Below are 26,362 nucleotides of genomic sequence, written 5' to 3'. Positions count from 1 at the left end.
ACGGCGTGTGAACCCACGGAGGGAGAGGGCCCGGAAGGGCTGTACGTTGAAGAGATTGAGTACTTTGGCGAAACCAACCAATGTGTGAGTATGGTTTTACACCGTTTGAGCAATATTCCAGGACTCCAGAAATTGGCTTCTGGAATCGAACCCGGACATTTGGCGTTACGTGCGAAAGCTTGAACCACAACGCTCAACCGGCCCGAAGCCAGGGAGCACTAAGATGGCGTTGAACGTTACACAGAATAACGTTACGTTAAACGTTCTTTTATTCAACTAACAAATTCATCAATATCACAACAGCATGATCAACGCCGGGCAAAGATGCGTGGGTTCTAGGGCCAATCAGATGTCAGCTTTCTAAAACAATCCGGCTTCATTTCTTAACCGCCTCGAGTCAGAATTTTCGATATCTGTAAAAGAAAACAGAGAGGAATCATGCCAGAGTAGAGCAATTTCAATGAGACTAGATTTGGTCCCATTGGTTCGATTCCTTGTCCTCTGTACCGTCCTTCGCGTCTGACCAGAGTTTATCTGACAAACTGTCATGGCGTCTTAATTATGTATAGCTAAACATGTAATTGTAATTGATTTTGGAAAAAGCACCAGAACATGGCACCTTGAAACGCGAAGCAAAAGAGAAACGTGCCTTCGAGATGGGCATCCTGTAGATAAAACGAACGTTTAGCCTATCAAGTGTGCATTGATATGACTGAAAAACATGTAGGATGAGATCGTCTACGATCGGAAGAGCTTATTCCTCGGAGTGTACTTTTATCGCCAGTAAGATGCTTGTTTCCTGTATGATCGCACGTGTTTCTTACCAAACCCAATCAAGCATTATGTACCGTTATGAGATTAAGTCCCGGGTCGTACCAGAAAACTGGGGCTAATTACTTCAGCTGTCACTTACTCGGTGTCTTTGTGGGAGAACAATAACACCATGTGACGTTGATGCGTCAGTGGGTTGTTTAGGTGCAGGTTGGCACGCTGGGGATGCCTGGCCGTTGCGGGACGGGGGCACGGAGACGCTGTATCCCCCGGGGAGACATGCTACATGTGTGGGAAGGAGCAGTGGAGGATCCGGGATTAGTTTGTCGCGGACCTAAATACCCCGATCCTAGAGAATAAGGGAAAAAAAGGTGTCCAACTCTCCAAAGTCTAGAATGACTAGGCAAGTTGAAATTAAGCATTGTTTTTTAAGACTCCGTTTTGTTTTTAAATTTTATATTTTAGCTATATCTTTTTAAATAAGACTTTATTTCTGGGACTGTATATCAATCTAGATACGGAATGGCGGTCAGTGGGTGTGTTTGGGGTGAGGCTGGGGGAGGGGCACATGGGTTTCGGCCCCCTTTGACTACACTAACAACAACACAAACATACGAGGGGTGGCTGAAAAGTTCGGAGCCTAACTATGGATGGTGAATAGTACGCCCTTAACAGTTTGCATGTATTGAGAAGTAACATATGTCCGAAAGCATCAAAGTGACTGGGCATTTTCTGTTGAAAATGGGAATGAACAAATGTTGCCACCGAGGTATTTCCAACTGAAGGGGCTGAAACAGGCACCGATGCGGTCATTGTGTCAAGTTTAGGGGATGACGCTCCTTTCTTTGCCACTGTTAAGATGTGGGCAGCAGAGTTCAAGAAGGAAAAAAAGAACCTCGAAGATGATCCAAGATCAGGAAGACCTCCAACCAACTGTCAATACTAAGGGGAATGCTGATAAAATATATGATGTGATTATGGATGACCGACAATGCACCACAGGTCACAGCCAAGGATGTAGGCATGGCTCATAAGAGAGTGGAGACCATTCTGAAGAATGAACTGGTCCAAGGTTTCAGCACGCTGGGTTCTAAGGCTTCTGATCAGAAACTATCCTGGTTAATCATCTCTTGTTAGATATTACGTCGTTTTGAAGGCAAACCCTGCTGTATTGTTTGAGCGATTTGAGTCTAAACGGTCAAAGCAGTGAAAACCTCTAACGCCTCTTCCGAAGAAGATGGCGAAGTCTGTTCCATCCACTAGTAAGGTGATAGTTTCCCTTTCCTGGGATTCCAAAGGAATCCTACTGGTGAACTACCTCCCGAAAGATCAGGCCAATTATTGGCCAATATTATCCGAATCTGCTCAGGCAACTGCGTTAGAATAGCAAGGCTAAGGGACTCAGTTGACAAATAATTAGCAACCAACCCCATCAACTCAGTCCATCATACTTAGGCACAGAACGTTCCAGCCATACCCGTAAAACCGTTGTATTATAGGTATATGCATACTTTAGTATCTGTTGAAATACATAAGCAACTACGGCCTACATTTGAACCCCTCCTTTAAAAAGCTCATGGATCCGCCACAGAGACGATATATTTTGTCATACAATAGGTAAATACGTAACACATGTTCACAGCGTTAACTGTGTAATTGGTAAACTTTAAATAAATCCGGACATAGAGATTGACATACCATGTTAAAAGTGAAAAGACAAACTGTCAGACAAACTCCAACACTACTTTGTCCGCTAACTCATGTTAATAGTGTAAAATAATATTGCTGTTAATGGTCAGCCAGAAACAATATATCCGTCACCAACATGGCTCTGACATTAGGACATTGCCTGGACCTCACTAGATGATAATGAAGTACGGTACACACGTTGATAAGAGACTCAATTAGCAGGCGTATGTTCTGCCATTTAATAAAGTGCTGAAGAAGAGTAATATTTCTGTATATGAGTTACGTAAGTCGTAGCATGGGCTGTGTATTGTGTTGTCAATGAACAATCAGTATCGTGTTAGTGCATGTTACGTTACCGGATCAATACGACGTACCTTGATGCCAAGTGGTAAGGGCATCATTATCGCAAGAACCTATGGTGACTGGTATTACCTTGGACAACGTTATGCACCGCCACTTTATTATTGTCATGTATCTAGAAGTATCTTCACATTATATTGGGACACTGACACAGCTGAAACTTTATTACAAGAAAGACCGCCTCCGTGGTCTAATGGTAGAGCGTCCGCCCGGAGAGAGGAAGGTCCGGGGTTCGATCCCCGGCCGCGTCATACCAAAAGACGTTAAAAGATGGTACTTGTTACCCTGTCTGGCGGTCGGCATTAAGGGGCTAAAACAAGGACTGGTTGGCTCGGAGTCAGTATACTGTGTCTGAGTGGGGTATTCATGTTAAACTGCGGCATGGTATCTCAGTGAGCTAGCACTATAAATCGGCATCAGTCCGGACAAGTACAAGCAGCCACACAAACACACACACACACGTACATGCACGTCGCTATATAAGTGCAATAATCTTGGACGCGACGTTAAACCCCATTTCACCCACCTAGTAAGTTTTGTATGATGGCAACAATTAATGATATAATAATACAAGCGACAAAACGCTTTCCATAATCATAAAATTTATCATTGGGGTTAAGGCTAGGGGGTTGGGGGGAGTGTTGGATTTGTTTGTTTTAGATGGATATTGTTTTCTGAAAGAGGGAGCCTAATATTTCTTTTTTTCAAAACACATTTTCTCATTTCTCGAGCGAAGATTTTTAGTTTGTGGGACGTGAAGCAAAATTATCTTTTCGAAGTATTTTTTTAACAATGTTTTTTTCCCAAACGTCCTTGTTGTCACTGTGATTAATATGTTGGTTTGTAATGTCTTAAGCCTTTAACTAACCTCGAACCACGTGCACATATGAAACAGCTGCCTACGGATGTCACGGAAGGAGTTTTTTGGCTGTACCGCGTGCCACGGCAGCTGCGGTTATTCCGTAGTTCGGAGAACACATTCACCAACCCAACCAAGATGCCACTGTATCCCAAACACTCACATTACGTGAGACACAGAACTTGAAGATCGATTACAGATAAACATAGAGTCTAATGGATTGGAGGCCATTTGGTGCCCCGACTGTGGCGTTTTTTGTACAAGGTGATTAAAACATCAGTACTTTCGGTCATTCTTCTTTGAGCCTCTCTGCGATGTCACAAAGTCAACTTTCTGTAAACCTGCCACGTGTGTGACGAATTCAGATATCTCTGCCAATATATGCACTATCTAGTGAAAACATATGAATTGAAAAACCTAACATTTTTGTGAAAAGCTGATGTCAGAAGTGCCGAGTACTTACAAATTAAAGTTGTTTTCATGATCAAATGGTTCATTGTTAAATCTATACCGGCAGAAAATAAAACAGTGTATAATCCTATTGTATTTGAGTAGATCATTCATAAACATTAACGTCAAAGGAATTTATTAACTTGATCTTAATTATATAGCGGATTCAGTCTACTAGGACTGGTCCATTCCCACAACAGGTAAATATCATATATCATATGATATATAACATATATCATATGACAAGCCACCTCTAACAACTGGGGAGTCTCACAAATGAGGTATGACTGCAAAATACTGATTCTTCTTTGTCATCAGTGGCTGTTATGATTTATACACTCCTGATTAATGAGTATATCATTGTTTACAAAGAATGACAAACAATAACAACAACAATTCGAAACCGTCAATGTTTGATTTGCCGAAAATATCAGTATGAAATGTAGAATATCCAATAAATTTAATGAGACTGCCCAACACATTGTCAGTGGATGCCCAGCTTTGGCACAAACACAGTATCTTAAGCGACATGATGGAGTGGCTCTATCCTTTTATTGATCGTGGTTTTCACACAGACGTCCATCCATGATTCAACCCAGAATATGCAGAGGGTGTCGTGAAAAATGAGAAATGCAAAACTCTTTGGAATAGGCCCTTATACAGTCTCAGACCTATCCAGGCCAACAAACCTGATCTTGTCCTTTTTGATAGATCCTAAGTCTCTTTTGACACTAATGTGATTGACAAGATTCGCTTCCAAATGTGACGCTGCATCCCAGGTACCCAGTTGTTCGACTCCCCATTGTATTCGGTGCCTTAGGTTTGGTACCTCCCACTCTGTTGACTGACATTTGGAGAGTGCCCGAGTTTGATGCTAGGAACACATCCCTTCTGACAATCTGGTAATGCAGAAGGCTGCAGTGTTGGGGAGTCTTCACATCTCCGAAATGTTCTGAGTGGGTTTGACTAGGCAGCGCTTCCTGGGAGAATCCTATTCGCTGTCTGGGCTGCGTGTAGTGGGGACAAGGGCCCTGAGCTGATGATGAGCCTAACCAGCCTGACTGCCAGGATCACCCAAACCCTCTTTGCTGCAAGAGATCCAGATCAGGAGAGTGGTCCTCCTCTTGTCTCGAGCTGTGTATTTCTATGGTCTTTTAGGGCCTCGAGTAACGTAATTTCACTATGTACAGAACTACTGACATCCGAAGTGAAAAGCCAAACAAGTGGTCGGACTCAAGTATGTTTTTGAAAATGTTTTCTTCCACTGATAAAATAATCTTGTGAAATAATATCAGGCTGCTCCTTATTTCAGGCGCAATAGTTTTCTTGTAAATGTTGTCAGTGCTCATCCTATAGTGGTCCTAGCCAATCAGCAGCAGTGAATTCACGAACCACGAATTACAGGAAATCAGGTTAATCCCACAACGGTCTCGTGGTTAATGCATATATTCAGTAAATAGAAAACGTCAACGAGAATAACCAATCTGTTTAATTCGACGAAACAGATTCCATTGGGCGTGAAATGCAAATAGAGGGGTGGAAATCAATGGAAAGGACAGTTTCATGACTGTTAAAGACGGCCTTTCGTTTTGAAATCCTTATCCGCTTATTAGGTTAGTTTAAAGGATAAATTTATTTCAAGCTAACAATGTGATATGTCCCAGTTATGTTTATCCACGTAATTCATCAAGACGATAATCGAAGAATGAAATTGGCAAGTTCTCACATGAAATACATGTTTGTGCCCAACTCCCCCTTGGTGTATCATTAGGCTGTAGCATTGATCGGTTAGAGGGGACGTGATATCGACACAGTCATATTGTCATATACAACACCCGTCTTCTCATACAGGATATAAATCATTCATTACTTGCACTATACGAGTTAACTGTCACGAGAGCACGCTTCTTTTTCAACAGCCAAACGGAAACATCAAAGAGTATAGTTGATTGACGAGTTGTTTAACAAATAGACCTCGTAACTTATTGCAGCCGTTAACCGGAAGGGCACTGGAAAACCACTAGGCTGTGTCAGTACATTTGGTGAAAGTGAATCTGGTTGGCGTAAGATATATAGAGATAAGAACGCTCAATTTTCAGCCCATTTCTTTTCTCCATGTCCCGCCAGTCCTTAATTACCGTCAAGCTCAAGAATTTGTTTTTTTCATCCCCGCCTGTTCACCCGCTTGGATATACATTTTTCGGACATGAAAAAATATAATGGATTTCTCGTTTCGTAAATTATTTTAATAATTTTTTTTTTTAAAGACAGGACATTCGAAAAAGGGAAGTAACTTTGCCTATTGCTTTTTTCTCTGGCATCATAAAAGTGCTTCTTCTCGTCTTTAAGAATTCGACACCGACAGGGGGTACCGTTGCACTTCGAATATAGCACAATAACGAAGAAATTGTGACTCACTGGTGCAAGAACTTTGAGTAATTAATGTGTTAGGTGATGGTTGAGTAGACATGTGGCATGGTTACAACAGGATACAGTTTTCAGGATCAATCTGTAACAGTATCATCTTCCCGAGGTACGAGAGTTAACTGACTATAAAAGTCCTGTTTCCACCCTTGTCGAACTAGGCTGGGTTTATGGAGTTACATTTTGGCTGGACTAACGAGTCTATGCATAGTCCAATCAAAATCGCGCACCGAAATCGAAATCCGGTTCGTAAACTGTCATGCAGAGTTCGGTTGATTGCAGGATTTGCAAAGCATGTGCATCGCCAACTCGTTGTCAACAGATATTTTCCAAATCTTTACATGTTTTTGATCAAGATGCTCACGTGATTTGATGTACTTCGCGAAGTAAGAACCGTTTTATCACAAAATAGATCTTGATGGTCGATCATATCGTCTTGACTGGGCGCCACCATTTTGTTTGAAACAAATGCATGTGATACGAGAGGTGGAATCTGATTGGTACATATGGGAGAGGTATACTGAGTGAGTGAGTTTTGTTTTACGCCACTTTTAGCAATATTCCAGCAATATCACGGCTGGGGACACCAGAAATGGGCTTCACACATTGTACCCATGTCGGGAATCGAACCCGGGTCATCGGCGTGACGAGCGAACGCTTTAACCACTAGGCTACCCGACCGCCCCGAGAGAGGTATAGAATGGACGTAACTCGTAATAGCCACTGGTGGCGCTACGATCAAGGCCAGGAATTCCAGCCTAGTTTGGCAAGGGTGGAAACTGGACTTGTAAAGTCAGTTAACGCTCTTGCCTCGGGAAGATGTAACAGTATATGTTTTCCTGTGTACTTATTTTCGGCCTATACATCTTTGGAGCCGCAAGTCGCTGTATAGAGTTACGTCCCTTTCTTGTGTCAGGTTCCAGTCCCTGATTCAATTTTGATCACTGATTCGTCAGCACCATAACTCGTGTTGTTCACCAAACTGGAAAGCGTATAAAAGCTACATAATACTCTTGTAATATGAGCCAGTGCTCGAAAGACACCAACCAGTTTTGTAAAAAATGACAAGCTATTTTCACAAAGTCACCTTGTAATTTGTGCCAGTACTCGAAGGACTACAATCAATTTTGTAGAGAATGACAGCCTATCTTCACAAAGTCACGTTGTTATATAACGGGCAATTTAGCGCCTGACCGTAGGTAGGCGACTGAACGCGTGGTTAACATGTAATTGTCCGTAAGATGATATTTTCACGTTTTCCGCCATCCTCTGCGATAAAATATTGTGCGTATTAACGGTAACGCTCATTTCGCTGCCATTATTGCTTATGTTCATGTGTTGCCCAGTCCCAGACACTTGTTAGGGGCCGTCGATATGGCGTTATTATTTTGGGGGGATGGGTTCGAAAAACAATATATCAAACACTCCCGTGTCGCATGACAGGTAGGGTGAAATGGCGTTTATCGTTCAAGATTAGATTATTGCACTTATATAACGACTACCCTACTCAGACACAGTATACTGACTCCGAGCCGACCAGTCCTTGTTTTAGCCCCTTAATGCCGAGCGCCAGGCAGGGTTACAACAGGTACAATCTTAAAACGTCTTTTGGGATCGAACCCACGACCTTCCGCTCTTCGGGCAGACACTCTATCCACTAGACCACGGAGGCGGCTTGTACAAAATGTTCCCGTGCTTTTTGCAGGTGAACAGTTGACTTGACTTCGCATGTGTTTGTGACGGGTGCCATCGGAGTGTTGGGACACGCTTACCTTTTTCAGAACACCTGGTACCATCACTATATGATAGTGAATATTAAACACATGATCATGATACAGTCGGAATCGTATAATCGGCGCTGATTTGGGCAGGGAATTATTATGAATATGGAAAGTGTTTTGTCGCTTTTATTTTCTTCAAGCACAATAACAAAATTCAGTCTGAAATCGAAAAATGTTCATAATTTTCGATAAAGTGTTGTGTTACTGTTTCATCGATTGAGTCCAATGAAAGGGAAAAGCTAATTATAATTGTGTGAACGTTTGTTGTTCTTGCGAGAGGTCAGCAGGTGCATTTGCTAAACGCCATCATAATAACAGCCACTGGGCTAATCGATATCAGCACTACTAATCTGTTAATATCACAGTGGTCTAAGCCATACCTGATCGCCTAACTATAGCCAGAACAGATGTCTCTGTGGAAGTGATTGCACGACCTGGATTAGACTTTGTACAATCCCTGTTTCCAAAGTTAAAGGGGCGGTCGGGTAGCCTAGTGGTTAAAGCGTTCGCTCGTCACGTCGAAGACCCGGGTTTGATTCCCGACATGGGTACAATGTGTGAAGCCCATTTCTGGTGTCCATTGTATTGTTTGCAAGTGTCAGTTGTATTTTTATTTATTTAGGTGTTAATGTTAATGTTGTGGTTAATGTCAACCTTGTATAACATCTATTTGTATATATCTTACATAAATTACTACAAATTAGCTTCTATATGTGCCTTTGTATTCTACAACGAAATGACTCTCTTGACAAGGCTGTAGGTGCACATGTGGTTGTTTAAGTGACGTATCGATGTTCTACTTGAACAAATTGGCTTAGGGATTCAGAGTATTCATCAGTGCTCTGATTATATTGAGCAAAATCCAGCGGAAGCACATTGTTGTATGTTTCCAATATTAAAAGAAAATATCCATATTATTTCATATGGTCTTTGGTCCTGCCCAAACTGTATCGCGGGTAATACCGAACGTGTGGTGTTTCCTTAAACAATTGCCTTAGGTCCAAATAAGTTCCTTTTCATCCGGCAGGGAAGAGATCACAGTTGGATGAGATGCTAATGTGAATGAAAAACCTTCTTGCCTTAAATGACAAAAGATGCAATACGTCGTTTTTCTGAGTGCTTCTCGTTTATTCACGTGCTTATCGGCGTTTTTTCGAGTGCTTGTCGTTTTTTCCGGGTGCTTGTCGTCAGTTTTTCTGAATGCTTCTCCTCGTTTTTTCGAGTGCTTGTCGTCGTTTTTCCGAAAGCTTGTCGTCAATTTTTACGAGTGTTCATTTCATAACGGATATCTAATCAAAACCTCTTGCTTTAAATGACAAAAAATGCAAGTCGTCGTTTTTCTGAGTGCTTCTCAATTTTTCGAGTGCTTGTCGTCGTTTTTTCCGAAAGCTTGTCGTTTTTCCGAGTGATTATCGTCAATTTGTATGAGTGTTCATTTCATAACGGATATTTAACTGTTTGAAGTGTTGGATCTTACTGTTATAACGTAAATAACATATGGGTGGCCCTTTGGTGTTGACATCACAGTATACAGGCTCCTATATATATTTGGACACATGTTAGAAATTAGTAGGCTACGACAGAATGTAGGACATTGGTTTCTTGAACTGATCATTCAAACATTTTCAGATAAACCTTCTGTGTTTTGAAAATTGTTATAGTCTAACTGCAGATACCTCTTATTTATACATTTTGAAACCTCATGCTGAAGCGCTTGGGTCCAAATTAAAAAAAGAGATAGCTAATTCATCTACAGTGCGTCGTCTTCAAATTTCGAAAACAGTTGGTGCATATGCTTTCTACGATGATAACAAGAGCGCTTTGAAACGGTGCTCTCTTGCAACAAGAACTTACACTTATTCGCTTCTATCTTAGAACGTGACTCATGGAGTCATAGTTTGGCACAAACGTTACTTACATCAAATACATTATACTCAAGTTCAAGATTAATTAATTAGTTATATGCAAACCAATGCTAACAAAATACATACGTTTGCAAAAGAAATAACCCTTCTTAGAGATATATTAAATTTTATCAAAACCTCAACCTAGTCATTTCTTGGAAATCAACATTGTGTTAAAAAAAACCCTTAAATAACAGTTCTTTAGATATTTTGAACTGTTCTTGTGTACCAGTTGGAAGTCCCAAGTAACAGTATTACTTATTCAGAATGACTTTCTCTCCAACTCAAATTTCGACATGGCTGAATTGGACCTACTACGGTTACTCATGACTGTCCATGGCGGCCAAAATAGTTGTGGCAGTGTTATTTACAAAGTGCTTGAACCCAGATGACAACCCTGATCTGTAACTATGTTCACCATTCACATGCTGATTTACTGGTGGTAATTACCCTGCTGGCACAACCTCATTGCCAACGAAGTCGCCCTGAGGTATTGCTCAATACCGCCGTTTTTAGCAGAATACGAGTAGGCATTGTACCACACACTTGTACCACAGACTGTCTGAGAGTCTGCTCATTTGTGTGATCGGTGATGATGTGCAGCTGACACAGTGGTGTGTGTGTGTGTTTTACCTAATTGTGTGTGTTCTGAAATAGATTTCATCATGTTCATAACCTGTTCCTCTGATAGAGAACGGACACCATTCTGAAGGGTTACCAGCATCCATTGTTACATACACCGATGCGTAGGCTATTGATGGATCGATGGTTTCGTGCTCAAGGTTATTGTGTGAAAAGGCATGCCTATATTGAGGTATCTAATGAAATTAACTACTTGTTTTAATCATATTTGACTGTTCAGGATCAAACATTCTTCAATGTCATGGAAGAAAAAATAATAATGTTAAAAACACAATGTCAATTAAATATGAGCATGGCATCCTTGAGTTGGCTTTTCTTTTTAAAAAACATCATGTTTAGGGATTATTATTATATAGAAAACCCTGCGCGAAACACATCTGCTGTGCAGGTGTTACATAGTGCTTTATAAATTTATCAACTAATAATATTTTCCATCCCGTTTATTACAGTCAGGTGCGTGTATTATGTTATGTCCAATTTCTGGAGCAAGATTACATAGTCTAACATTAATAGTTTCCACTGGAAACAAGCCACTGTGTTATCTGATCATTAAACGTGCTCTGTAATTGCTAGCTTAAGTAACTGACAGTAAATCACCGTTAAGCATCAAAACGTCTTGCTGATATAATTAATAGTTGGAGTACGTTATATATGTAAGATGTAAAACACCTTGTACCTCACTATTTTGATAGTGATTCGAAAACACTTGATAACGATTTAGTTCAGACGTTAAAAGATGGTACTTGTTGTTACCCTGCCTGACGCTCGGAACAAAGGGAATAAAACAGGGATAGTATGCTGTGTCTGAGTGGGGTATTCATGTTAAACTGCGACATGCTATCTCAGTGGGCTGGCACTATAAAATCAATCAGCCATTCATACATACACGCACGCACGCACGCACGCACGCACGCACGCACCCACGCACGAACGCACGGTGTATCAGTGATCTTGAACGCCACGTTTCACCTCACCTCACCATATATGTAATTTACTTTCGTATTTGTATTTTAGAGAACGGGATCTCAGTGGAAGCGAATGAATCGTATCTATTTTTGGGTGCTTGAAAACAAAGAAGGCTTTCTATTTCACGGAGAGGAACCCAAGGTGTGTATTAACAAAGACTCTCTTTTGTCTAATATATATATATATATATATATATGTGTTAAATGAAACATATTTATGCAATAGCAAATATATTGAAACACATTTATGTCAACGTCCGCCGCTACATAGAAAGAAATTATCTAAACTAAGCATGGTAAAGTAAGACATGTATTCAAAGGCAAAAGTTATTGTGACATAGAACATAAATGCAATCTAATAAATGTTACTGCCGCGAATGGAAATCTATCACATAAGAACACGGCAGTCTGTAAATAAATGAGTCTTGACAGGGAAACACGGTAAACAAGGGCACGACACGCAGTCACATAAGTCAGGGTGTGAGTGAGTTGGGTGTAACGCCGCTTTTAACAGTATTCCAGTTATATCTCGGCGTGTCAGCTTAAAGTGGGAGGAAAGCCCGAAGTGATGCAGGTCTCGGACGTTTACCACTTCGGTGAAACCCACGAGCACGGGTATGATGCTGACAAACCTAGACACATAATCGGGGCGAACCGGGATTCGAACCCACATCATAGGTTTCTGGCGTGTCCAAGGGACGCAACTCTGCACAGCGAATCGCGGCGCCTCAGACGACTGGGCCACCTGTGCCCGCCTCATTAAAATGAGGATCGAGTGGACACACTGCGCGGATGATAGAGATGCAGTTGTAATATTGCTTGCTTGGGTATAAAACAAAATTCACTCACTCAGATCACATCAAACCTATCACATACACCTATTAATGCAAACCCGAGTAGATTTATCTCGATAACATCACATATTGATGAAGTAAGCGGTGTTATAATCGCATGCTATGTGCTGTACAATGAAATTTAAATACCTTGAGCTATGTGCTCTACAATGAAATTTAAATACCTTGAGCTATGTGCTGTACAATGAAATTTAAATACCTTGAATATCGTTAATGAAATACGATATGTCTGTTGGAACCTACAAGAGGATCGGCAATTTAATATTTAAATGTCACGTTTAAGAATATAATTCGGTCACTGTTTCACAAATCATATACTTAAGCACATCCCTTCTCGGGATATTCAGTGTTCAATTACTTAATTTTAAATAGATATTTTATTCGATATTTAAGGCTACATGGCCTTTTGTACAGCTGACATTTTCAGTTCCATTTGTTTAGTCACGTGATATACATGATATGTAAAAACTATCTGACAGGGAATATATGTTTCAACTATATTACTAATGAGCGTATAACAGCAGATGTGTTGGATTTTATAAGACTGATCATTAACATCTTGTTTTTATGCCTATTGTTAAACATCGGAATATACTTTTTTCTAAGATGTTCATACTTATCACACACTAATAAACCATGAAATTCATCCTCAATTTGGCAGTTTTTACAGAAACCCATTTCAAGATACCCAATTTTTACAGATAGTTAATTTTGGTACACCCCAACCCCCACACCCCTAAATTAATTTAAAAAAATACATAAATGCGCATTTCTCATCGTTTGCTTCACTTTTGGACACAGTCTCACTTAAATCAGATCTTTACTACGATATGAACCCTGCGTAAACTTTGACCCCAATCAAATTTAGGATGCACACTAGGGCCTTGAGCCAATCAGATGTCAGCTTTTTAAAACGATTCGGTTTCATTTCTGTCCTACATCGATTGGGAAATTTAATTTTAACATAAGAAAACCCACACAGAACATAACTGATCCTTCGATGCCACTTCCTCTTCCGGGTAAATGCCATTGTGCTCAGAAACGGCAGAAATGGCGCAGCTTATATCATTTATATTATTTTCGAGGTACAGAAATCAGACATGCTGGTCTGAATGTTTCGCCCATCAAGACTTTAGAAGCCTGGACACTGATTGGCTGATTAAAAGGTTCATCTAGTGCGACATCCTAATGGAGGCGTCCTCACATCTAGATGCATATGATATCGCCTCAGAGCGAACTTTTCATTTTAATGCAGTTCTTACTGACATGTGATATTTTTGATGCGGGATAATTTTTGATTAAAACAGGTAAAAGAGAGAGGTCCTTACGTCTACCGCGAGACGGAGGAAAAAACTGACATCACGTTCAACGTTAACGAAGTGTGGCTGAAACTGCGAAGACGAAATGTGTTTGATGCGTCTCTCACTGCCTACGAGTGCGGCTTCGACTGCACAGAACAAGAGCCGGTAAAGCTGTTTTAACTTGACAAATAGACTTCTTGTGAGTGAGTGAGTGAGTGAGTAGGAGTTTACGCTGTTTTTAGCAATATTCCGGGCGGGGGACACCAGAAATGGGCTTCACACGTTGTATCCATGTCGGGAATCGAACCCGGGTCTTCGGCTTGACGAGCGTAAGCTTTTACCACTAGGCTACCCCACCCGCCCTGTACTTCACGCGGTGGAAGTAAAAGCGTGGTTGATATAGTCTTGAGTAGTATAGACGATGGGGGTACTGCACCAATCCGCATAAAATTATATCATGATGCCGAGCAGTTGCTGCATTTTGCTAAGAAACTTTGCTAAGCTGTTAAGTTGCTACATTTTGCTAAGTAACTGTTACAAAATGTAGCAACTGCTTACGCAAAGTGTCGTCTTGCCGCCTCATTATATAATTGTTTGCGGATTGGCGTAGTACCCCCATCGTCTATACTACGCCTTGTTAATTAGCGAGACTGTTCCCTTGTAACCCTGAATGGTATATTTTGCCATATTCTAATAGTGATTCAGTCAATGTTTTTTGAGAATGATGTCCTGTGTTTAACGCCACTTGAAGAGTATGTCATTTTTTTCTCGGATTTGGTTAACGTGGGAAGCTAGGCGATGTAACGCAGATCTTACATGGCATGAACTTTAGTAAAACTCACGAGCACTGTCTTAGTGTTGAAAGACCATCGTTGGAATAAATCGAATCTGGTATTCGAGCCCAAGATCAGCAGATCCTGGCAATTCTAAGGAAAACAACTCTACACAGCGAGTAGTGGCATGTGATACCAATCAGCCCACCTCCCACTTTTGTTTAGAGTTGATTAGGAGCCAGCAAAAGTAAATGTGATATGTGGAGCCAGGTATAGTAGTCTGAACCGGTTCCGATTTTGCCATTTCGTTTACGACTTCTTGAATGTATTTGTGCGGTGTCTAATATACTAGACTCCCTGAAACTCCAGCTGCACGGTTAAGGGACTGATAAGGAATCAATGTCAATCAATGCACTGGTTCATCAAACAATACAATATGTGCAGAACTGTTATGACCTAAGGGGTGTGATGCTGACTTAAATGGGGGTGCACGGGTGGTCCAGTCGACTAAGGCGCTGCGATTCGCTGTGCAGAGTTGCGTCCCTTGGGCACGCCAGAAACCTATGATTATGGGTTCGAATCTCAGTTCGCCCCGATTATGGTTCAAGGTTTGACACCACCATACCCGTGTTCGTGGGTTTCACCGAAGTGGTAAACGTCTGAGACCTGCATCACTTCGCGCTTTCCTCCCACATTAAGCTGACACGCCGCGATATAACTGGAATACTATTAAACGCAGCGTTAAACCCAACTCACTCTGAAGGGGTGCGATACTGACTAAAATGTATCTTGTATCTCCATTGTTTTTCATGTTAACTTTGAAAAATGCCTCGACTCTGTATTTTTTTTTATTACAGTTGACAGTTATCAATCAGGATTTTCTTCAAAAAACGACAAGTTTTGGGTCGGAATCAGACTACACTTTCGCCGCGATTCCTTCCACTCTGACAACAGCCATGATTAACCTTGGCATTGATGTATTCAAAAACATCACCGACAAACTTCCTGCATTGGGGTGTTTGAACACGACATGTGACGCATATTGGTCGACGCGATTACCTTCGACCACAGACTTGAACGAGTTGTCATTTGGTGTGTGGATTCGCAAAAACGACACGTCATATAAATCTGTGATATTGACTGAGATAGGACAGAGCTCTTTTACGGAAGAGGAGCTGGTGGGGTTATATAATCTATTAACATCACCTTCTTTGCTCAGCGGTAACTCGTCTCACACGGAGTGTTTATCGTGGGCGAGTCAAATAGGGTGTGCCTTCGGTGTTCCTGATGGGGTGAACTCAAATGTAGAATGTGGTATTATTCCTCTGCTGAATGTTTTCAGTTCGGGATCTGTGTCGTGTTTTCAAAACTTCTCTGCTCAAATCCAACATTTTCTATGCAGTCAGCAAAACCCTAGTCATTGCTTTGTCCTTCCTACTGATATACAAGCATCAACTGCCTATGTAGAAGCTATAGCAGCGTTCATATTATCAAATATAGCCGCATTTGTTCACGAAGCCGCCATTGTGAGTCTTCAGAACGATCTGGTGACGACGAGAAATCAGTCTGAATTGGCATTTGGGTACTTTCGGGAAGGTCAAGATAAGACGACCATTTTTGTGCCAGGTGTATTTTCTGACCCGTGGTCCAGCCTAGGGTCCGGTCTGGGACCCAGTGAAGGATCTAGAAGTGAGCTGAGTTCAGTTTGGACGCTGGCCACGTGTCTTCAGGACCGGGATACTGACAACAATATGATGGTTAAAAGTAGGTGCAATACCATCATACGAGGGTGTTATATTAAGTTTATTATGTTTCTAAAAGAAGCAGTGAAAGGTTTGTTGGTTTGTTGGTTTGTTGTTTCACGCCGCACTAAGCAATATTCCAGCTATATGAAGGCGGTCTGTAAATAATCGAGTCTGGACCATAAAATCCAGTGATTGATATCATGAGCATCGATCCACGCAATTGGGATCGATGACATGCATCAACCAAGTCAGCGAGCCTGACCACCCGATCCCGTTAGTCGCCTTTTACGACAGGCATAGTCGCCTCACTTAAAGGACTCACCTGCTTCAACCTATATACCTGGGCGTGCATTTGATTCACAATAATCCTGCAAACCCTTTGTTGTATTGGTATGAATCATGTTTGCATGTCGACAAGAATTTCATTTGAATTTAGGCAGGATATTTTGCCCTTTAAATTAGGATGTGACGAAATAGTGTTGAAAAGAGCGTGAAAAGGGATCGGTCCTTTTAAGTGATAATTAGAGGAGCTGTGAAGTAAACACGTCTAGGTGCTATATTATTGACTTAGGTTATGAGATTTCGAGATATCCAGGCTGAAGATGCATGCAGCTGAATGGTAATCGCTTATTACAAAGATCCACAAGTCACTGTCGGGTGCTTAACATGAGAGTGTGTTGTTTTTAATCTTTACCAGCTGAATGGTTCTCCTATCACTGTTTTAACGCTATTTTCTTGTCCTTTAGAAATCAACGGAAGTCAGTTCGCCCCGAAAGGTCTTCTTAAAGTTAGTGATATGAATGTCTATCTCTCCTCACACACGGACTTTGTACCAGCCTGTGGTCAACTACAAGCATGTGTTGCTTGTCAACCAGCTCAGAGGTCTCCCAAAGTCTATATTCCAGAATTGTGGAGGAGTGTGTATTTTAACGGTGACACCCAGTCCTCAATGTTCGACAACGCTGTATACACATTTTATATGGCTAACGGTAAGTGTAAATGCACATATGGTTCATCTACACTACTGTCCAAAACAAACTTCCCCTTGTTCGCGAACGGGGCGCAAACATTTCGCGTTGAAATATTCCCTGGATATACCGAACTCGTTTGAGCCGTACAAATATGTCCCTTGTGTCGAAATACGCTATTTTAAGTGGACAATACAATTTGTTACACTGCACGGAGATTAAACTGCCGGACAAAAAAACTATACACTTGAAACTTGGATTTGACCACGAAATTAAAAACGTTATCAAAACGGTTTTAGTTACCATTCCTTGTTTGTTTCAGTCTCAGCCACCATCAAACATTGGTCTTACTTTCTTTTGCCCGGCAGTTTATATTTGCATTCATTGTACCTAATATTTTGATTTATCTGACATTGTCTTATAAGGGGTTGACCTTATTTACCGTATTGGTGTAGACACATTTACAAGCCATGGAGCTTACGACGTTGACGATGGTGTGCAGAACATGGCGGGACTGTACTCCTACCTTGTGTGGATGAGCAACCCTCACTTCGTCCACTCGTCTGGATCACACCCCATTGGAGCTCAGTCGGGAGGGTCCATCACAAAGCATATATCTTCTGTAAGTACCATGTATTTTTGCCGCAAGGTGAGCTTAATGGATCGTACTACTTGTGAAGCAGGTAGTTTACTTTGGTGAAACCCACGAGTACGGTTATGACTGATAAAACCAAGAAACAAAATCAGGTCGAATCTGGAATTCGAATCCCCGATCACAGGTTTCTGACCACCAAAGGGATGTAACTCTGTATAGCGAACTGCGTCACCTTAGACGTTCTGGCTGCCCGTAAATTGTGGTTCAGAGTAAGAGAGATGAGTTCATCACCAGTACAACGGTACTGGATCGTACCCAGCTTGAACAGGCATTTCTAGCAATAGGTGGTTGAATTTTGCTAAATATTATCTCATATATGTGTTGAATCTGTCTTAACAAAATCCATCCTATTCGTAACAATAACAATAACGTAACCAGATTGTGCGATAAAATCCTTTATGTTGGAGCCTTACGGTCATATCATTTCAACATTGAATGCACCTATTGACGTTCTTTTGTTCGTGCACTTTCGCTAGATTGACGTGGAGCCAGATACTGGTCGACTTTGGCAGCGGAAATTCCGCTTCCAGTTCAACGTTGGAGTGACAGCCAAAAATGTCAACGCCAAACGAAGGAAGTTATTGAAAGTGTCGTACCTCGGTCGACCTATCCCACTCTACTGGATAGAAAGAAGTGCTGAAATATCAGAGGATGAAACAGGCCACTTCAATCATAAGGTAAAGACAAATTTAAAGATGTACTTGTCACTGGAACGTGATTTGATAGTGATTCAGGTGACTCTACTTTTAGCAGAGGTTACTTATAAAAAGGGTTTTGCCGCTTTATTTACAACATTAACATTAATATTAAAAATATCTAATCTCTCTCATCACCTCCAAAGAAAATATTGATCACCACCAACACCTCCCAAAAATTGATGCCGTCCAAAACCTGGTACTGAACGATAGACGCGTGAAGATCCGGGGTAGAATGAACTTAAACAACCCATCTTGCTGTAAAAGGCGACAATGCTTGTCGTAAAAGGCAACTAGCGGGGACGGTGTTCAGGCTCGCTGATTTGGTTGATGCATGTCATCGTATCCCAATTGCGTGGATCGATGCTCATGATGTCACTCACTGGGTTGTCTAGTCCAGACTGGATTATTTACAGACCGCTGTCATATATTGATAGAATGCGGTTAAACAACAAAAAACAAACAAACAAACATGAACGACAGGCACATTACACTTCACAGTCACTAAAGACGTCATGCTACTCGTGTGGGTTGAGAGAAGAAAAATTGACAAATCCCTTTTGTACCGCTCTATCATTCCGATTTTATCAGTCAACTGGCGGTGAACATGATATGAATAGATAAGTCATGTCAAGTCTTCACCTGAGCAAAAACGGGCACATAAAAAAAAAAAAAAATAATTGATGGTACATGTCAAAATTGGGAATTACATCGGATATCATTTTAGTCACTGATGCGTCAAGTTTGGAAAACGTTCTGAAAGCTTCACTAAGGCCTTGGACGTTGTAACTCTGATGGAACAGGTTTTGGACAAGAGTCGTATGAAGCCTTTTGAAATATTCGAAGACAGCATGTTCAATTGAACCTCAAACATTGTGAAATGTGGACACCAAACATGTTGGAATATTCCTCGACGTGAAGGGAAAGTTGACTATTTTGGAAGTTGAAGTCATTCCTCTTGTCATATACAGCCTTCTGGACAGTCTTTTGTCACTAGGAATATGGGCGGTGGTGTAGCCAAAAGACCTCGTTCGTCACGTCGAAGGCCTGGGTAAACTTCCCCACATGGGTACAATGTGTGAAGCCCATTTCTGGTGTTCCCCGCCGCGATATTGCTGGAATATTGAAAAAGGCGGCGTAAAACCGTACTCACTCACTCTGAATATTTATGCATATACTTAAAGGATTGACTGTTTTTTTTCGGTTCTTTGAGGTATGAATCGAAAAACCGATGTGAAAACTGTATGAATCCGCGTAGCTTAATGAGCCGAAAAAAATACATTGTCAATGCTTAAAATTATATTTGACAACCGACACATGTTTCACCTACACTATATTAACCAAAAACAGTTGTATATATAAAGGCAGACAAAAATAATGAGATTGATAAACATTCCGTGTGTACGAATACATACTGTGGCGGGACATGAATCCGGTGATTGTTTAATTTATGCACATAGCTTGACACGCCTACACAGTCAGTAGCCAATCAACGGAGAGTTTGATAAAAACAAAGTTCACAGGACCTGTCAATCAAGGCAAGAAGCGAGAAGAACTGCAATAGTCAGACTCTAAACGAACCGGAAGAAATACGTTCGGGAGAAGACGGCTGTTTCAAATGACATGGTCAGTTACCGCCAGATTCAAACATTGGTTCCCTGGGAATGGGAAGACACAGTTGGAAAAATGCTATTCAGAAATGAAACCCGAAGACATGAAAGTTGTGGACCCGAGGCGAGCGGGACAAAATCAGTCGAGCGAGCCTGCACGTTTGCTGTTTCATTCCTCCTCGGCCTTCGGTCTCAAAGAGTTGTTTGGACAAGGAATATGCATGAATTTCGCAAAAATGTCCTGTGCATGACAATACACGTTAGCAGAAAGGGGATTCCCCGACATTCCGTAGTAATAAGCGTAGTCCGCGTCGGTGGGCGTGGCTTAATTTGTTACATTCATTGGGAAATGAATGCAATAACCGTGACCAATTCAGCTAATCAGAATGCAGGAATTTCAGTGTCGAAAATTCACAAAGAAAATTCAAATATCTAATTATGAAACAGATGAGGCACTGTCACTTGTCTTTTCTATTTCTTGTTCAGAACCATACCCGTGCTCGTGGGTTTCACCGAAGTGGTAAACGTTTGAGACCTGCATCACTTCGGGCTTTCCTCCCACATTAAGCTGACACGCCGTGATATAACTGGAATACTGTTAAAAGCGGCGCTAAACCCAACTCACTCGCTCACTCACTCACTCACTCACTCACTCTTGTTCAGATGGGTAAATCAGTCGATGGAAAATATCAGATCGTCGATATACCTGATGCTTACGTGATCGTCTTGGTGAAATTCCCGTGTTTTGATTTTCCCTGTCCGACCAGACATTATGATTCATGGGCATTAGGCAACAGATAAGCAAAGAGGGGAGCACAATGGGTGCCCTAGGGGATGCCTAATTCTTGTCTAAATTTCTTATCTCCAAATTTCACATCTATGAAGAAGTCTAACATTTCACAGTTTCGATAAATTGTCCTTAACCTTTGGAAGATAGATATAAAACTACATATACTAGGGTCATCGTGTTTTGTGAGAGCGTCCCCATGGTACTTGGAATTAAGATTGTAGTGAAGAGCATAGATAAATCAAATATTTTGACAGAATTGAACTTTGTTCTTTTCTGAGATTCAAACCTATCCATGTTGCAATGGCTGGTGTGAGGGAATGGGGGTACACACTTCTACCCCATCCACCGTATTCGCCAGATCTGGCCCCGAGACATTTGACAGAAATTTAACAAGGACCAAGATTTGGTTGCTGATGTGGAGGACAGGTTCAAAGACCAGAATGCGACCTCCTACGAGGATAACTGATCCGTAGTGGAGATGAAATATGCCATGGGACTATGCCGAGCGTACACCACCTCACTGCACCTCACCTCACCTCATAACGCCTCGCCTCATCACACCTCACCTCACCACGCCTCACCTCGCCTCAATACACCTCACCTCATCACGCCTCACCTCGCCTCAATACACCTCACCTCATCACGCCTCACCTCGCCTCAATACACCTCACCTCATAACGCCTCGCCTCATCACACCTCACCTCATCACGCCTCGCCTCACCTCACCACGCCTCACCTCGCCTCAATACACCTCATCTCGCCACGCCTCATCACGCCTCACCTCGCCTCAATACACCTCACCTCATCACGCCTCGCCTCGCCTCGCCTCACCTCATCACGCCTCGCATCACCTCACCCCATTACGCCTCGCCTCGCCTCACTACAGCTCACCTCACCCCATTACGCTTCGCTTCGCCTCGCCTCACCACACCTCATCATGCCTCACCTCATCTCGCCTTACCCAGCCTCATAGAGCCACGCATATCTCCGAACTTCAACATCGAACATTGCGGTCATGAGGTAATGTGCAGAGAGAACTGGATAAAATGAGCTATCTTTGTACAATATTCAATGTCATCAATAAATATGACTCTTTCCTCAGTTAGCTGTAAAACAATTGCCTTCTAAAATACGCTCGACCCCCAAACTGCTAAATCAGTCGCCATGGGCAGCATTCACTGAACACCAGCCCCTGCTGGACATGGACACAGTTGGTACTGTAAATCTTGATTGTGCGGCTGCTTGTTCTATTGTACTATTTTACGGTTTTATAGTGCTAGCCCACTGAGATGCCATGCCGCAGTTTACCATGAATTCCCTTCTCAGACACATAAACTGGCCGGGCCGACCAGTCCTCGTCATACTCCCTTCATGCCAAGCGGATGACAAGGTTACAAAAAGTACCATCTTTAACGTCGTTCGGTTGACGCGGCCAGGGATTTCGAACCACTGACACTTCGCTCTCCGCGCAGGTATTCTGCACGATATACCACGAAGGATGATGGAATATGAGTAGCAGTACAATACATACAGAGTGTTTTTTGTTTTTAGTCCAATTCTTCCCCTTTTCTATGATACTCAGTCCCATAACTATCAAAGTACACGTGGCCCCATTCACTGAAGAGACAAATACGATTTGATATCCTAAACGGCAACTTGCCCCAGGTACGCTAATCAATACCCAAGCCGATTGCACTTAACGCCGTCACCTTGCAAAAGATCACGACCTTTGATCCCACGAAGGTTGCAGACAGTGTAATCTCTATAAACCCATTTCCCTAACCCTAACTCCCATCAACAGAAAGTTAGATAATTTCTGACAAATTACAAGTGTGTTTACTTCATCGTTGACAAAGCAAATTTCGTTGTCATTTGGGTTCATTAATATTAGAACGGGCTTTAACACTTTTCTGATGTATGTTTAGGGGTATGTTTGGCATTTGTTTGGTATAAAACTGTGATTGGTCATTAATCAGTTTACTGTTTCTTTTCTGAATTTCTCATGTAAAGATGGACATGACCCCATCGTTTACCGTTCACATAATGTTCTGTTTTGGGCTTTGTTTCGCGAACACCTGGTAACATCACTCTTTGATTGTGATTCATAAACACATACTCACGATATAGTCGGAATCGTTCAATTTATTTATTATGGATTTTTTAAAAACTTTTTATTTGACAAAAATTATTTGTTCCAGAAAATACTGGGAAATTATTTTGGCCTATTCGTCTCAGATTTACCGATAAAAACCATTTTCACTTAACAATATCCATCATGCCGCATGCCTCGTTGTTTACGGCTGTGTTTGGAGAACAATATCTTTCAGTTCTACAAAAGACTTGTGATACAAAAGACAATCAACTGGAACTCTGAAAGACGTGTTCCATTGCATCGTATCTACAAAACATCGTCTAGCTTTGATATACTGTATATTAGACATGAAAGCTTCCCCGGCATCAACAAAGGTAATTGATTCAACGATTAGGTTTCACGGTAAACTCTTTTATGAAATGATGGCACTGTCACTGACACTGACGTAGGGAATTATTTGTGGGATGAAAGTCATATTCACGTACAATAACCCTTTATCTGTGGCAGGAACTGGAACAAGAGGAGCATGTGGGTTCCGGGTTTCTCTTTGTACACCGTCAAAGCACACGTGGAACCAATAACCAAATTAGAGTTTCGAGAATGTCTGTGGCATCAGATGTCTGTGAATGATTCGTATTGTTTCCACATATATTGAATTTGTTCCAGGATTCATTACTCTGTGCACCTGGCGGCCTATTCACGAAGCTGTGTTATCTAAGACAAATCTTAGCGACTTGCAACAAAAAAGACATATGGAAGTCTGTCTTAAACCTATTGCAGCGTTATGTTACTGACGACCTAAATTTCAGCCAAGACAATGAACTCTGTTTTGACGGAGGTAAAACTAATCTGGGGTTGGTGGTGTACCCTTTATGAAGTATGTACAGAAAATAGTCACCCTTTATCAAGAATGTACAGATAATATAGTTTAAAGAAGAAACAGAACTTCCACCTGTTTTGGTAGATATGGGGCACATACACATTAACCAACATTGAGGGTAATGGGTTCGTCCTTGGATAGTCATGTGAAACCAAACTACCTCAATAATCTATGAGAAAACCAATAGCAAGGATTGCTCTATTCTTAAGTGCTTCAGAGTTGTATAGCAATATCAATAATTGATTGTTGGTGCCAGCCATGCATGGGCGTGTATACAGTGTATGTCAGGGTATCTATGCTCGCGATACTCATCACGAGTACGGAAATCGTTCATAGATAGTATAATCAATAAGGGTCCATTATCATCTGTCAAGAATCCTGTTGACGGTACAAGGACAACATCCATTAGAAACATAATTGTCCTGTGTATTCTTATATAATAACAATTAGTATTATATTTTTAATATTATCTTATATTTCCGCGGGCTGTGCTAATGAGATATGACTTGCAATGTACATGTATACTGAACCGCAAAAGAAACGTCACCCCAAGTAACATTGCATGAAAAGTTGTTATTTAAATATCTGGGTAATTTTTGGCATATAACAGTAGCTTGTCCGGAAAATGAAATTTGATGATAAAAAAAGCAGATGACAAAAAAACCGACTGCCAAAATGTATCACGGCAACGGCCATGGTAACCCGATGCACGTGAGTTCCGTGCACATTGAAATGCACGTGAGTTCCCCCATTTCTTGCCCTATAAAAATCCACCCAGATCGGATAACATTCATTCGTTATTGAATTGCTACCACATACCAAGATTGACAAGAAATCAGCGACACCAAGCCCTTGGACGATTGCAGGCTGGACAAACCGCCCAGCAAGTAGCCTATGCATTTCAAGTCCACGTAAGGACCATATACAGGCTCCAGCAACGGTACCAGACCACCAACACTACAGTTAACCGACCACGAAGTGGATGACCAAGGGTAACCACCCGACGCCAGGATCGTCAGATTGTGCGACATCATCTTCAAGATCGCTTTGTTACTGCTGCGGAAACTGCTCGACAGACCATGGGGACACACCACCGATACATTAGTGCGGACACCGTGCGTCAACGATTGACGAGCAGACACCTCCACTGTCACAGGCCACACCGAGGACCCATTCTGACACCACGGCATCGCCGGGACCGTCTTCAGTGGGCAACACAGCACCAGCATTGGCGCCACCAGCAGTGGAGAAGAGTCCTCTTCTCAGACGAGAGCCGTTAATGTATCTCAACAGATATTCGGATGCTTGTGTTGTTATGAGAGAGTCTTGGGGTGGTCCGAGCATGATGGTGTGGGTAGGAATTGGTCTTGCACAGAGGGTCGGCCCTGTGGTCTTCCAGAACATCGGTCCAGGGAGAGGCAATGGTGTCACAGCAGCTCGGTACATTGATCAAGTCTTGATACCACACGCCATACCTCATTTATCACATCGCCGCAACCACGAGTTTCAGCATGATAACGCCCGTGCCCACACTGCGAGAGCAACAAGAGACCTCCTCCAGCAGAGTGGCATCAGAACCATGCAGTGGCCTGTCCCGATTTAAATCCCATTGAGCACCTGTGGGACGAGATTGAAAGACGGCTGAATGACGTCCGACCAAGGCCGACAACTGCAGCAGAACTGCGTCAGGCGTTCCTCAGAGTGAGGGCTCAAGTGCCTCATCCATGTATCGACGTTGCACGGCAGTCATCAATGCACATGGCGGACACACGAGATACTGACTTGTGATGCCATTTTCTAAGAGACTATTGTTGGGTTTCACTTTAAGATCATTTGACACTTTAATTTCAACCTTGATGATAAGTTTTGTCAAGTTTCATCTTTTTAATATGTCTCAAAGTATGTTTACAGTGTTTGGACAAATAAGGTTTCTCATATATCTATCCATGGTGACGTTTCTTTTGCGGTTCAGTATATATACTAGCGGAATAAAGTAACCGTGCTTCATATAAAGGGGTGTAAATGATATGTTATTGAAAATAACAACATAACATTTTGTCATTAGTCTGATCAATGTTTTATCATAAGCAATTCATTGACAAAATATAGGCGACACAGCGACACGCCCTAAAAAAATGGCTGTGAAACAGCTCA

The 26,362-nt window shown here is 41.8% G+C and overlaps 1 protein-coding gene across 1 annotated transcript in view; it reads left to right on the top strand.

The window, feature by feature from the left end:
- LOC139444023 (uncharacterized) overlaps positions 1–26,362 on the top strand; it is a 46,277-nt gene that overhangs the window by 11,053 nt on the left and 8,862 nt on the right. The window contains exons 2-7 of the mRNA XM_071224925.1: positions 11,895–11,987; positions 14,007–14,165; positions 15,631–16,537; positions 17,265–17,507; positions 17,942–18,108; positions 18,618–18,818. Of these exons, the coding sequence (XP_071081026.1) occupies positions 11,895–11,987; positions 14,007–14,165; positions 15,631–16,537; positions 17,265–17,507; positions 17,942–18,108; positions 18,618–18,818 (1,770 nt within the window). The remainder of the gene's footprint in view (positions 1–11,894; positions 11,988–14,006; positions 14,166–15,630; positions 16,538–17,264; positions 17,508–17,941; positions 18,109–18,617; positions 18,819–26,362) is intronic.

The sequence above is a fragment of the Haliotis cracherodii genome, unplaced genomic scaffold (genome assembly GCF_022045235.1).
Source record: "Haliotis cracherodii isolate W230 unplaced genomic scaffold, xgHalCrac1.p SCAF_5, whole genome shotgun sequence".
Taxonomy (NCBI): domain Eukaryota; kingdom Metazoa; phylum Mollusca; class Gastropoda; order Lepetellida; family Haliotidae; genus Haliotis; species Haliotis cracherodii.
This window is presented reverse-complemented; position numbering and strand designations above follow the sequence as displayed.